The sequence below is a fragment of the Scomber japonicus genome, chromosome 3 (genome assembly GCF_027409825.1).
Source record: "Scomber japonicus isolate fScoJap1 chromosome 3, fScoJap1.pri, whole genome shotgun sequence".
In the NCBI taxonomy this organism is placed as follows: domain Eukaryota; kingdom Metazoa; phylum Chordata; class Actinopteri; order Scombriformes; family Scombridae; genus Scomber; species Scomber japonicus.
Window position 1 is genome coordinate 27,083,598 of NC_070580.1, and position 14,760 is coordinate 27,098,357.

The 14,760-nt window shown below is 37.9% G+C and overlaps 2 protein-coding genes across 2 annotated transcripts; one reads left to right on the forward strand and one right to left on the reverse strand.

The window, feature by feature from the left end:
• Window positions 1–478: 478 nt before the first annotated feature.
• slc5a8l (solute carrier family 5 member 8, like) lies at window positions 479–7,859 on the reverse strand. Its single transcript, XM_053315758.1, has 15 exons — window positions 7,488–7,859; window positions 7,044–7,109; window positions 6,777–6,828; window positions 5,692–5,759; window positions 5,301–5,455; window positions 4,873–5,013; window positions 4,660–4,789; window positions 4,449–4,537; window positions 4,002–4,114; window positions 3,154–3,221; window positions 2,953–3,039; window positions 2,634–2,821; window positions 1,834–1,943; window positions 1,230–1,315; window positions 479–1,109 (listed from the first exon to the last, which is right to left on the reverse strand). The coding sequence occupies exons 1-15, from the start codon at window positions 7,842–7,844 to the stop codon at window positions 996–998; spliced, it is 1,824 nt and encodes a 607-aa protein (XP_053171733.1). The 5' UTR covers window positions 7,845–7,859; the 3' UTR covers window positions 479–995.
• A 2,210-nt stretch (window positions 7,860–10,069) lies between these two features.
• On the forward strand, window positions 10,070–11,332 carry tshba (thyroid stimulating hormone subunit beta a). Its single transcript, XM_053316079.1, has 2 exons — window positions 10,070–10,259; window positions 10,706–11,332. Exons 1-2 carry the CDS (start codon window positions 10,101–10,103, stop codon window positions 10,982–10,984), a joined length of 438 nt encoding a protein of 145 aa, XP_053172054.1. The 5' UTR covers window positions 10,070–10,100; the 3' UTR covers window positions 10,985–11,332.
• Window positions 11,333–14,760: the final 3,428 nt, after the last annotated feature.

Below are 14,760 nucleotides of genomic sequence, written 5' to 3' on the forward strand. Positions count from 1 at the left end.
ATAGTTATTACCTAGACCAAAGCTCAATCTCTCCCTCCCTCTCTTTTTTTCTCCCTTCGGTGAGTTCAAATAAGATTTACAGCCTGGAGTGGAAGAGAAACACCTTTACCAGTGCACTAAATATACAGTCAATGTATTTGTGTTGGCCTCACTTTTCTGCATTCTCTTAAATAAATACATAAATATGGATACATATATATATAAATAAATATGGGCTCAGTGAAGGTTTCTCTTTTGAATAGTACATTGTGTTCATGTGTTTTCAGTCGACATAGAAAATATTTATTAACAATAATTTGTACAGGTCATAAAGGATGCAACATTTCCTACAAAAATAACTACAGCATTCAAAAACAAAAAAAAATGCTCTTGTTCCTACAAAACAAAATTATATCATCATACATCATGTTCATATTGCATATTAACAAACACAATAATCCAATGTGTGTGTCTTTGTCAGGCATGAAATGGAGAAGGGTTCAGGTAGGGCTATCAGCCGTTATCAAGGAGAACAATTGAACAAAGGACAATAAAAGTAAAACTGTTGCAACATCCCCACAAAACAGGAAATGGGAGCAGCTCAATCAGTGTGTAGCAAATGATGTGGTGACCTTGAGCTATTTTAAATGCTTGTTCCCTATAGACATGACAAAGGCTACAATAGCCAGAACATTTTGTTAATTAAAGGATGCTGAACATATGTTTGAACATTTTCCTTCTTTTGCTATTGTTGAAGAGTTTGTAGGGTTGAAACATAAACAGTCAAACTTTAGAGTAAGTAATTGTGTATTTGCATTTTACCAACATGTTGAAAACACATCATATTTCATACCGACATAAATAGGCACATCATTGAGTTCCAGTAATGTGTTTTTGTGAATCAGATGCACCAACGTGTTGTAGCAGCAGAGGAATTATGCTTTGTCATTCATGTGTTAATTTTAAAAAAAACAACATTTGCATTAAATATGTTTAAAAAAACTGACATAGCAGAATTATAGTTTGGTCGCTTTTTCAACATCTTTAGTCATCACTTCATAGTCTGGTAATGTTGACTTGTCGGCACTCATGTGAATGTCTGATGCAGCCTTTTCATTATTGTCGGATTCCTGTAACGGGTGGAGAACATTAAGTAAAATATTAATTATAACTCGTGCCAAAAATCTAGTGCGGTTCAACAAAAATGACTTAATTTGTTACCAATTATGTAATAAAAGAAGTTAATCTACCTCTGATTTACTGAAGTAGCTGAAACAGATCAGATCACGCTTCCTCACAAACAGATCAGAACTCAGCTTCTTTTGTTTGCAACCACCTACAAAGAAACAGATCAATAGCTATAACGTCAATATTGTGTTTCATAGAAATGCTTGCTAGTTAATAGAGTTATAACTTGCAACTTTATTTAAAGTTTTTCTTGAAAATTTTAATGGTGGGAGAGATGTGAATGGGGGGAGGAAGAGAGTTCTACAGTTTGGGGGCAGCAATGGAGAAGGCCCTGCCCCCATAACACTTAGTGCTGGATCTGTGGACAGACAGGAGTCCCTGGTCAAATGATCTTAGTTCTCTGCCAGTGTGGTATGGGGACAGGAGCTCTGTTAAATACAGCGGAGCGAGTCCATTCAAGGCCTTATAAACAATTGTTAGTAATTTAATATCAATTCTGTACTTAACAGGCAGCCAGTGTAGGGAGGTGAGAATGGGAGTGATGTGATCCCTCTTTTTTGATTTTGTGAAAACTCTAGCATTAACATTTAGACATAACATTTAGACCAATACAAGCATCCATGTGTCTCTGCAGTGGATTTGGAGGTTAAGAGAAAGACGTCTTACCTGTCATCATGCTCACCAGCATGCCGGACACAATTGTGGTCACTGTGCCCAACAGACAGAAGTAGAGGTAGGACAGGGAGTACCAGGAGTCTGCTAGTTCTGGCCTGAACCTGTCATACACACACACAGGGAGTTATACCAGTATTCACCCATTAAAGTATGTGTTTGGATCTTATCTTTAGGTTCTTGGATTATCACTCTGTAGCTCTGCATGTAAAGTATTTAATCGTTACATACTGTTCATTTTTACATTTTAGAGCTGTAAAAACAACCTATATGCATTTTTCAGCTGTACTTTTCCTCATGTGACCCACAGTATACAAAAATGGAAATAAAATGCTTTTTTATTATTAATTTTGTGCAGCTGAAATACATTTTATATATGCAAATGAAGTACTAATAATATTCTATAAAATGTTCTCCTGGAGCATAAAATAGTGATTGTGAATGTCTGTTTTTCCATAAGATTAATCAAACAGAAGGATTTACAACATTTATTAATGACTGATGGGGGAATTTATGAATGTGAATTGGTGTAGAGACTAATTATGAGTCATTATGAGTCAGAATATGAATAGTATGTAAGGGTTAAGAATTAAATGTTAATCTATATCTGAGATGGTGTGAAAGCAGAGGGTGCATCAGATTTGTGGCCCGTGACATATCATCGTAGCACCTGTAGCCATTAATGCATGCATTCGGTATATTAAAAATGCTAATGAGTTTTCCTATTAACTGTGGCCATATCATGTGCTTGAGTAACCACAGATGGACTTTTAATGGGATATCATATGACTTACTCTTGCTGCGTGGTCAGAGGCACCGGACTGGTCCAGGGAGCTATAGTCGTGTAATTCTGGTCTATTGTGCAGCCTACAGTGCTGACTGGGAGAGGCATTGTCATTTCAGATGTTGGTGGATAAAGCTGGCCTCCGATTCCCACCCACAGAGTCAACACCAGACCAATGATCATTCCCACAAGTCCTCCCTGCAAAGTAAATATCAGTGCAGTCAAAATGCTTCCTGATGTGTCACATGTATTTTTTTAGCAGGGTTTCTTTGTGTTTTTAGAGGGGCACAGTGGTGCTAGTGAATGTGCCAGTAACAGGAGATACTCACTATTGAATTTGGCGTGCGAAAGAGCATGCCTAATAGGTAAAGACCGAGAAGAGGCCCGCTGATCATACCAAATATGGACAGAGCTGCCTGGAAAGAGAAAACTATCAGGTGGCATGTAGTTTTAAAACTTCAGCTCCAGGTGGTGCTGTAGAGCAATAAATGGTTGCGGGAGAGTTCATGCAAAGGGTTGAAGAGGTTTACCTGTAGGACACTTCCCATTGTGGAGGCAACTCCGGCCATCCCAATACACACGGCACCATAGAAGACACCTTGAAGTTTGAAGTTTAAAATGATTAATAATCAGATCAAATTCAATGAGTGCAGATGAGCTAGATTTATCAACATGAATTCACAACAAAATCCCCTACATATTAGAAGTTTTGCCATTAAAATGCCTTTTTAGTTACTTTTATTCATGGAATAGTGTCTCTAGGGATCAATTAATTTAAAAACAAAATAACTTTTTCGCTTTCTTGCTGAGTGATGAACATTGTGACCCAAAATTAGCTGTTTCTAGTTTCACGAGGAAGCAGTTTAATTGTCTTTCCTGAATGTGACCTGCATGTTCATGCCTGTCCAGGATTTTCTCAGATCTGATGAAATACTGTAGAAGATTGTAGCATTAACTACTGTGTGGGCAGTAAGTCCTCTTGAGTCTATTTAAAGAAACATATTGCTACTAAAGTTTAGCGTAACAATTTAATTGTCGACCAGTATTTCTAATTACTGTTTTGTTCTAAACAAGGCTGAATGAATGAATGATGACAATTTTCTTTTAATTTACCTAAATTACACCCACCTATTTCTTAAAATTTCCAATTATTGTGTAACTCAAACAGTAGATCTATTAACAACCTTTTAAGATAAACAAGATAAAAACAAGATAAGATAGCGGTTATTTTTGTGCCTACCGTAATCTTATATCTTTATGGGAGTCATATATGACGGTTAATGTGCAATCCAAGCTTGACTCACTCTTTACCTTTTGCTTTTCTAATGCCTGATTGTTACTAACCCTGGAAGTAGCTGTTTTTTTAAACACAACTTACTCAGGCCCATGTTCATCCAGGTCACCTGTTTCGGTGTGAGGGTTTTGCACACAGGCATTATAAAGTCTTCCACAGTGACAGCAACTAGGGCATTGATGCTTGAAGACACAGTGCTGAAAAATAGGAACAGGTAAACTTTTAGTCAGAACAGAAAGACTGAAACATTCAAAAGATATTAAATTACAGATAAGATCCGTTTTCAGGTAAAGTGCAGGTGGTAGTGTGATGCATCATTTATTAACAATGGCAAGAATTGTGAAAGCAATAACAAGTTGTGGCTGAGTCAGTGGAAATTTCTCTGTAAGTAACATGATAGCGGCATTGCCAGCTCATTCGTTTCCCATCATAGCTTATCTTCTGTTACACTTGAATATGTCCTTACCATCACAGCATTCCTTGCTTTAAAAAACAATAATTTTTTCCTTGTTTGCTGGTTTCAGATCTCACCTCAGGGTCCCACTGTATGCAGCAGCCACAAACAAGCCAGGGATTCCTGGGTACGCTGCCAGAATATCCATTACAAGATAAGGAAGCATCTGGTTTACAAATTTGAAAGAAACATTTTTTACCATTAAACATAATATTCATACATAATAAATAGTGTGACTATTACAATATATGTGATGATGAGTTATAAGACAATTGCAGGTATAATTACCTGATCAAGAGTAGTTACATCACCATTTTCAAGTGGGTCACAATTCTTGTAAATGGAGTACATGGTGAGACCAGAAAACACAGCCAGACTCACAGTAACCCACAATCCAACCATGTTTACATACAAAGACCTGAGTGATGAGAGAAGACGTGTCAGTGCATGAACCCTCAGGCTCAGCTAGTGTTAGTTTGCTTTCCATGCAGGTACACTCACATTTTGGCATGACCCAAGGTTTTACAGGAGATGTAGCGTTGCACTTGGGACTGGTTGATTGAATAGATAGACACCCACATCACGCTGCCACCAATCAGAATGGTCCAGAAAGTATGTCGCTTCAGAGGATCTGGGTCAAAACTGTGATAAAAGAGAGAAAATAACTGAGGGCAGTGTATGGAGACATATCAGTATACATATGATGTGATAATATAGTGATAAGAAATCTTTCCAGTATTGACACTCAGTTTCCAGGGAGGTTTCCTTCCTTGGATACGTAAGCAATTAAGAGTTACAGGAAACAAGATCTAATTTGTCTTCCTCTATTTGCAAAAGACACTAATTGAACTGTTCTGATTCAGGAAGCCCTAACCACCTGGGAACGTAAACAGTTTAAAACTAACAAAAAATACTGTCTGTGTGCTTACTCAAAAGCGTCAAGTCTGCCTCCTTCGCGGGAGTCTTCCCAAATCCTCGTCAGGCCTCCCTGCAGTACAGCTCCTCTAGCTATGACAGCCACAAAACCTGCCAGCATGATCACCATCTGCAGCACATCTGTCCAGATTACTGCTTTTAGGCCGCCCTGAAACAAAATACCTGTCAGCATAGCAATGCAAATACTTTACTAACTACTAACTACTGCTAGTTGCAGTAATGTTAAGATGTGTAAAATTATAGATCATCATGAAAAGAGTAACTTGCACACACAAAAGAGATGTGAGTCCATGTTTAAATACACTAGACACATCTTCTATAAAAAATTTTTTGGTACAAAGAAAATTATTGATTCAATTACATTTTGAAATACACAGTACTAACCAAACTGCAGTAGACGATGCATACTGCTCCTGTAGCCACCAGCACCCCCCATAGATCAAGTCCAGTTACTGAATAATAAGAAAAAATAATAATAATTGTAATTTGTATATCAAAATTGTCCATCTTTTGTGACACTACAGTCATGTTGTTATATAACTTAAAACAAGGAAACATTTGTTCATCTCTCTTATTTTAATAATGAGGCTTGTCTTTAAGATTAACCACAGATAAACGTAAACAGCTCCTTTAAGTTTAAAGTCTGTGTAAAGTATATGTAGTAATATGTGTTCTGAGTTTGACATACCACAAAAAAATGTGTTGTTAGCCACCCTGCCAAATTTGAATGATTAAAAAAATCGCCAAATATATAGGCTTCAAAGTTGTATAAAAATCTGCCTCTTTCTCTGCTGCTGTGGGAGTGTCCACTGAGTTTGCTGAAACCCCACCCCCTACTGAGTGTCACCTGTCAATCAAAGTCACCACTTCTACCAGAAACATGGACGCTATGTCTGAGAGCTTTCTGCTGCTAACTCAGCTGCTAGCTCGGCGGCTAGCTCAGTGGCTAACTTGGCGGCTAACTAGCTAACTGTAGACTGTAGTAGTAGTAGTAGTGTGCACTGAATGTATTTATACTGCTACAGCAGCAGGAGCGGGTTTATGCCATGCACACACTGTAGAGTCCACACTGTAGATATGAGTCCTGTGTTTGTATTCTTGTGAAGTTTGTGAATATGCTCTGCTGCATACTGTACACACAGTTTGTGAAGCCTAGCTCCACAATTCAAATCTAAATGGTTGAAATGCTTTTTACACCTTTTTTAGAAATACATTTACGACCTATTTAATGTGTTTAGAAGAAAATGTCTGAATTCACTTTACACGGTCTTTAACAACTCTGTGGATAGTATATAAACTCTGTTATCACTCTGTTAAAAAGATAATTGTGAGGATATATGATGTGATACACTATCAGCAGATTGTAGTTACAGTTCACTTACATGTCAGTAAGGATTCAAACTGAAAAAAAACAAAAAACTTTTCTATTCTTTTTTTTTTTTGTGAGATTTTTTTCAGTTTTGACTTACTTTGATTTAGTGCGAGAGCTGGAGCGTAGATTACCAAACCTGTGTACAGAGCCTGATAAAGATGCCACCATTAGTTGATTGGATGGAAACACAACAAGCATGTGATTAATATGAATGTTTAATTTTACATAAAGTCAACGAGGAAAAAGGACAGGTGCTCTTTACTATGTTACATTTACAATGTTAATATGGGCGTTTGTTCCATTCTTCATGGTTTCGTCATCTAAATGCAAAATCTTGTAATAGAATCATGTTTTAGTTTCCTACCGTCTGCACAATGTACATTGACGTCCCAATCAACCGAATGGGCCGGCTGAAGCGCATCTCCAGGTACTGGAATTGAAAGGGAATCCTTCACAGTCAGACAACATTATCTGAATATTTTGTTAACATACTGCAGCTCAGTTTACATTCACATTTATTTTTAGTTTTGGATACTAGCTTAATTGGGTACTGTAGTGCTGTCTGACAGCCATGAACCCCAGATCATTTTAAATCAGCACTGTTGCCGACTAATGGATAAATTATTAGTCACAATTTTTTTAAGTAAAAAAAGTAAATAAAAGTGAAGTATTTCTGTAACCTACCAATAAAGCATGTTTTCTTTACTTACATTTTACTTACGTTTTACTTTTACTTACATTTCCTGCAACACCTGTTTGCCAGACTTTGTACCATTATAATAATTTACAGTATGACATATCTGCATACCTCGTAGGCGCTGGTGATTCCCAGTCGGTAGAAAAGAGGGACGAAGATCTCTGCAGTGACGGCAGACATGACGGCATAGGAGAAGCCAAAGAGCCAGAAAGCAGTTCCATAACGGTAGGCCTCAGCAGGTGTGCCAATGACTGTGATGCCAGACATGAAACTGGCAGTGAGCGACATGGCAACTGGCACAGCTGTCATTTGCCGTCCACCCAACAAGAACTCATCGCTGCTGGTCTCCTTACGGCCCCGGATAGCCTGGAAAAGGCCAACGCCAGCAGCCGCCAAAATTGTTCCAGCAAACACCACATAGTCCCACACAGAGAATGTGGCTACTGGACCACCTGTACCTGTAGTCATGGTTAGTTCAGCAGAAGAAGTTTCCTTGTACTAACACTGCTCCTTGAGCTGGAGTGACGATTTCTTATGTTTAGCTGGATTTCTGTATTATGCAATCTTGCTAATGTTTAATGTTAAATTGTCTTAAAATGGTCCTCAAGTCCAGTTGTACATTTGCCAACGCCAAGAGCAAAAATGCTCACTAAAGACCACAAGAAAAATGTATATTAGTAATGTAAGTTTCCCTTCAAACCTTCAACAAAGAAAAGAAAAATCCAGAAGTTTCAGGTCTACAGTGCTCTGTTGTCTCGACTAACAGTAAAGTTGCTCCTACTGATCAACAGTGAGATGAACTTCTGAACTTCTTCTCCTGCAGTTGGCAGGAGTCTGGTCCACGTTGTTTTTTTCAACAGACTATAAAGATTAGTTCACTTGAGTTAATAATCCATCAAGGACACGATACTGAAGTCAGCCATAATTTCAGTGACTATAAAAGACAGGATTCTGAGGTGTGTCTGAGGTGAAGTGGTTGTCTTTTTAAACCTTCAGGTTACTCAGTAGTTATTGGTTATGTCAGGAATTTCAGGAGGCAGGGGAGGTTAAATCTTTATCTAAATGTACGCCTTAATGTATGGTCACTACTCTTACTGTCACATCGTTTTTATGTGTCACACAGCACTCCCACGTCTTGGATTAGTGATGCATAGAGAAGCCTATCATTTCAAATTAAGAAAAACAGAGGAGTCAGTGTAAAATGTGACTACTACAGAAAAGAAAAAAAAACAATAACAAAAAAAGTGTCAGCAAAGCTATTGTCAGGGACAGTTATGTAAGTACCACGGATATTAAGTGTGATTACTTGTAATGTTAGTTATCTAATGAAAAGAGATTTTATGGTTGATTTAATTTCAGTCACTTTTGGTGAGAAAATCACATGCAGTACATTCTTCGAAAGTTAATGTAAAATGGCAGATACTGTTAATGTTTGTAAAGATGAGCAAGAGCTGTTAAAAAGAGAAGGAGTGGGCAGTTAAAACGTGCATTGATTGAACTAAAATGACACTGTAATATTCTTCAAGGAAATTGATCCCACGTGCTGATAGAAAATTATAACGCACAGGATATTAACTAGTTAGCCATGTGGACACATTGTGATGCCAAGCCAAGAACAGTTATGCTCTGTCCACTGTGTCTCATAAGATAAGGTAAGCCTACTTAAGCTACAGCGCCAAAATAAAACAATAAACTTTCAAAAGAGATAATATCAAAAAACCATTAAAGAACAATCACGTGCTTCGCATTCGTGACTTAATGTTTCATGAAGACTATCCTTAACAATCATTAAACAAAAGAAGATAAGGAAATCCCTGTAGTGTGGACGCGCTGGGTGGAAGATTTTGGTAGTGTCTTTCCTCTCTATGAGACAAAATACTGGCATTGACGTTGACATTAGTTTTTAGTCCGTATCTGGAGACTCTGGTGTGGAGATGAATGTCTACTGCAGCAGTTTTAGTTGCCTTACTGTGAATGCAGATTAGATAAACTTGCTCTGAATGTTTTCGACTTATGTTCTGCACAATACGGGCTGTGACAGTTTGTTCATTGATTTTTGCACAGTGCTGACTATTCTTTGGTGTAGACTTTTTTTTTAACCCACAATTAACAAAGCATCACTTGTGCATGCACATTCAGAAAGTGCGCTGAAATATTTTGCATTACAGACAAGCATTCGGTGACAGTTTAGGGTTTGTTTTGGTAGAGGTAGTTAAACTCTCAAAATTGTCTCTTAAAAAATGAAGAAAAGAGAGAGTCTGTATTAAATCTGCAGTCTTTCAAACACAAAACATGCTTTTGAACATGTGAGACATCTAGTGGTCAATGTTTTAGAATAATTGCACAGAGGTTTCAGCTGGTACAGAGTCCATTGCGTCGATTTCCTTGGTTATTGCATGGACTTTGTTCATGAAGGAAATCATTAATTCATGCCATCAACATAATGGACTAAAAGCTGAGTGCTTCTTTCATCACAGATCGAAGATAACAGCTTGGTGGATTATAAAATGTTCTTATAAATACTGTTCAACAGGGATGCTCAGACTCACAGCATCATCCGGCCTGCAGGTGCCCACATCTCTCAAGCAAGTGACTTTCACACAGTGTGAAATATTTAAGATACTATACTAAATGTTTGACCCTCTCTTATCTGTCAATTTGTCTCTTTACCTTTGTTCTTTGTGCAGGTCTTACATTGATTTGAAAGAAATAACATTGCTTAACATGACTGCGATGTTCAGCTGCTGGCTCTTTTTTCTGCTGTTCAGCCCAGCTGTTCCCATGTGTTTACCCACTGACTTCACCCTGTATGCGGAGAAGCCAGAGTGTGACTTCTGTGTGGCGATAAACACCACAATTTGCATGGGATTTTGCTACTCAAGGGTATGTATGTCATTTGTGATAAAAAAAAAGACAGGAAGAGATATAAAACAGTCCATTTCCAGTTCGGTGTAAGTTGAGAGAAAAGTCAAATCATATGAAATTTTGAAAAAGAGACTAGGATAATAAAGAAGAAAAAACAGTAAAATATTAGAACACAATGAGAAAAAAGTCAGATTGAATTAAATGTATGAAAATAGTTTGTGCATTTTTTGGTTTTATTCATTTTTATCAGAGTTTATCAGAAGCATAGCAGAAAGTTTAAAATTGTGACTGTAATGTTGAAAAAGATGACTGAAATCTGACCAGAATTTTGCAGTAAGGTCTCCAATCTCAATCATCAAAGATATGAGTGTGATTCATTTATATATTTACTTATGTGCTTAAGGGACTGAAATGTGAATGAGATCATTAATGTTTTGTTCATCATGTGCTTATTTGGTAACTAGGACAGTAACATGAGGGACATCCTGGGCCCACGCTTCCTCATCCAGAGAGGTTGTACCTATGACAAGGTGGAGTATCGCACCGCCATACTGCCCGGCTGTCCTGTCAACGCCAACCCCATCTTCACCTACCCCGTGGCTCTCAGCTGCCACTGTGGTGCCTGCAGGACTGACAGTGACGAGTGCGCCCACAGAGCCAGTATGGACGGAGCTAAATGTACCAAACCAGTTAGACGTATTTACCCATACCCCGGCCAGAGCAACTACGTCATCCCTTTCTGATTCTTTTGCTTTTCTTGTCTCTTTTATGTTAAAATGACCAATATGAAACTTAGTAATGCATGAATGTTTTGAGGAAAGTCAAGTTGTATCGTTTAGCTTTTAATGGAGACAGTAATGTCTGTGATGCCTGTCCTGTTACCTATTGTACCAGCCAGTTTTATTGTGCCTTTGTTGAACCTCCGTGTGTGTGTGCTGCAGTCTGCTCTGCTTCTCAGTTGACAATGGAGTTGATCCTGGTATGTATTTTTGTCAGCGTCATTATTTATCCTCCTGTACACTCATGTGTGTGTGACTCCCAGACTTATTTACTTTGAAAGCAACTCAATTAAAGCCAAAGCCTCTAAATAGCTCCCTGACTAAGCTGTGCTTGACTTAATCACATCTCGTCCCATAGCTTTCTGTTTACCGCACAACAAACACAATTCCATGACGCTCCACAATGTCACCTCGAGATACTATATTTGCCTCAACACTCTTTCTGGAAGGCACGAGATTGCTGATTCACCTCGTCTTGTGAAATGGATTATCAGTCAGGATGATGAAACACACTCTTGGGATGTCTTCAAATGAACACAAACTGTGTCAAATTTTAACACATAAATAGGTTTGGGGACGACATTTGTGTTCATTTTGTTGGTGTGACGCTGTAAACTCCATTTAAAAAAGAGTGTAAATGTAGATGTGTAATATGAACATGTGCTGACTTTAGCTACACACTAAAAACAACCTGAAAACCAACACTATTATGTGTATACTGCATATGTGTGTATGTCTATGTATTTTTTTTCTTTTTCTTTTGGCCTATTAGTGGTGGTAAAGATATCTTTTCAGTATGAATATAGTTTTTTAACTGTGTGAAAACTGTTATCCAACATAACTTGATTTAACATGCACACAACATGTGTAAAAGAAAGTAGTACACAGTAAATGTGCAATACATGCCTTCTAAGAGTGTACACATATTAATACTAGTCACGGTTCACACAGAAGCGTTACCAAACTTTAAATTTGAGTTTGTGTAACTGTTTAGTAATCCTAGCTCTAAGTTATGTCTGTAGTTTGTCATTCACAAAGGGAATTTTGGAAGACAGCTGGAGCTTATTAATAGCGCAGCAGTTCAGAGAGGGAGACTGTATGATAAGCCCATCATGTGGACCCATGTGACATTGCTCTTTCTTCACCTTATGTCATGTTCTGTCACTGCTTTATATTACAGCATTCTTCTGTTAGTGTGTGTGAAGGTGTCTTCATGTCAATAAAATACAATTGTCAGGTAAAATAAGCTCAGGTTCAGTTTTTGTTTCGTTGGTTCTGCAGCTTTTTACAGCTTCTCACACAGCTTCTCACATTTTTTATGAAAATAGAGTGAAAAAGAAAGCTGTTATTGACTTAAAGGACATGAAATAATCAGATTTAAAAGGATACAGCATCACCATCTGCATTACCCTATCAACTCATACATTTGATCGATAAAATGACAAGGTGATGCGTGTTTGTCAGGGGGCAGAAGTGGAATGACTCCCAGTTAACTGTATGTGGGAAATATCAGTGGAAAACCAGCTAATAATGTGCTGACAGACAGAGTTCTTGAGCCACTATAGCCTCAGGGAGCTTGTACAACTTCTGACAACCTGACACTCTGTTTAACCTTGCCAACAGTCACTGACAAGATGGTGACCATTCTCCAAGGAGGGTTGGATCAAGGACTATACTGGACTTGGCTTTTGATACTTGAAGGTGTATTTCCTCTCATCCAAGCGGCTTTTTCCCCTTCTGACTAGTGGGAAGTCCCGAGTATTTAAGCTCTGTGTGGGTCATTATCAAGGTCAATATATATTTGGTTCATTAGCACTCCTGGCTGTTGTAATGACGGTCATCAGAGTCATCTGTGGCAGAGTGTAAACAGCAGTCTTTGGAGTTGCCTCATGAGGTCAAATGTGAATGGTGGGGGTGGGGGTAAGTGGTGTTGCAGACCTCCTCCTATGTTTAGGGAAGTTTTTTCTTCTTTGACATAAATAACCACCTTCGCTCCTCTTTCAAACTCTTCTTTCATCTGTCCGCCCCTATCCAAAATATCCATGTTGATGTTCTCAAAAGAGTGTCCCTTTACTTTTAGACTTTTAGGTGAACTACGGAGTGCAATAAAACTTTTTTTAATGTTATATTTAAAAACATTATATGGTCCACTTTAGCCTTACCGCACCTGTAATTACACATAACTGGGGGCTGAATTATGTTCCATACTTCATACTGACAGCTGACCTGATTTGACTCATCAAATCATCGGACTGATATGGCACAATGGTTTGAATTGCCCGGCCTAAATTCCCTGCGTGGTGGTGTTTTGAAAACCCTAATACTATAATGGATAAAGCAGTGGATGAAATGGAATTTGCCTCCCTCAGCACTCCGAGAGGGGCAGCTATGTGGCGCACATACCGATCACTCTTTCATTCAAACAATCCATACAGTTTTGTTTGTGTTGTGTTTATTCAACCAGAAAAAATGTGAGATTTTTTTTTTTTTCCATGGCGGCACTATGACCAACTGCACGCTGCTGCTTGTGTGTGAATTTGCATTGTTAAAGATAATAACTGCTTTTTGTTTTATCTTTGTGTTTATTTAAGTTCACTGTAACTGCTGGACTGTGCTTGTAAAAGAAGGAAAAAGGAGAATAGAGAAACAAAAATAGTACAAATATTTGAGAATCATCATTAACACTGAATTCATTTATAAAAAAGATCATCTAAGATCTTTTTTCTAAATGCAGCTCAGAAATTTTGGTGTTAACAAATCACTATTGAAACATGTTCTACACATGTTTTATTGGGTAACTTTTAACATTTGCTATGATTTGCTGGTTTAGTAACCTCAGTGTATATAACAAAGAACACGCTGTCTTAAATTGTGAATGTTGGCTGTAAAGTCACTGATGTTCATTTTAATGATCTTTGCCACTTGTATCATGTCTGAGCCACACAGAAAGCCCAGGTAATCTTATTGCAACCTGAGCACCATTTACATAGTGAGTTCAATCTGCTTCCCCTAGGCTGGAGGTTTTATCTCCATGGAGACAAAACAAACAGATGTATGAGGCTTTTTTATTCCATCAGTGTTTGGCTTCTTTGGTATGTATTGTACTGTACAATATGTATGTATGTATGTATGTATGTATGTAGGTTTTTTATTCTGTGTTTTGTATATCTGCCACTGACTGCTGGCAGCCAAATTGCCACTCGGGGACATTAAAGGATGGCTTCACAATGTTTAAAGTCTTTCTTAAAACAACAGTGAGGTGCCTGAAATAACAATGAAACAGGCTTTTCATGCTATAATCACTCCTCTTGTTCATACTTGCTATTAGAAAATCCCTTCATAATGAACTTACAATGTAAGTTGTAGAAGCAAGAAACAACAAGCCTCCTTCTGTTTAAAAATGTATTTAAAGGTTTATATGAAGCTAATATGAAGCTTCAGCTGTCCAAATGTGTCAAATCAAGTAGATATCATTCACGTCTTTTTAGTACCAAAGTTCTATTTTTTGTTACGATACTTCAACCGTAGCTCAACAGGGAAACACATAGGGGGAACGTGATGCTAAAAAGACTGTAAATGTGGCAGATTTCCACTTGATATGACCAACTGAGACTACTGAAGCCTCATTTAAAATAGATATACATTTAAATGAATTGTAGATTTTGGCCTCCATCATTTACACTGGAAGCACATTTGAGGACGACCTTTTAATTGCCAGTATGAACAGGAAGAATAATTAC

Bases quoted from the DNA above. Each gene is read 5' to 3' on its own strand.
- slc5a8l (XM_053315758.1), bottom strand. From the start codon at position 7,844: ATGACTACAGGTACAGGTGGTCCAGTAGCCACATTCTCTGTGTGGGAC. The intron at 5,760-6,776 runs GTAAGTCAAAAC...CTTATTATTCAG, and splicing joins AGCTCTCGCACTAAATCAAA to TAACTGGACTTGATCTATGG. The intron at 2,822-2,952 runs GTGAGTATCTCC...TTTACTTTGCAG, and splicing joins TTCGCACGCCAAATTCAATA to GGAGGACTTGTGGGAATGAT.
- tshba (XM_053316079.1), top strand. From the start codon at position 10,101: ATGACTGCGATGTTCAGCTGCTGGCTCTTTTTTCTGCTGTTCAGCCCA. The intron at 10,260-10,705 runs GTATGTATGTCA...TTTGGTAACTAG, and splicing joins TGGGATTTTGCTACTCAAGG to GACAGTAACATGAGGGACAT.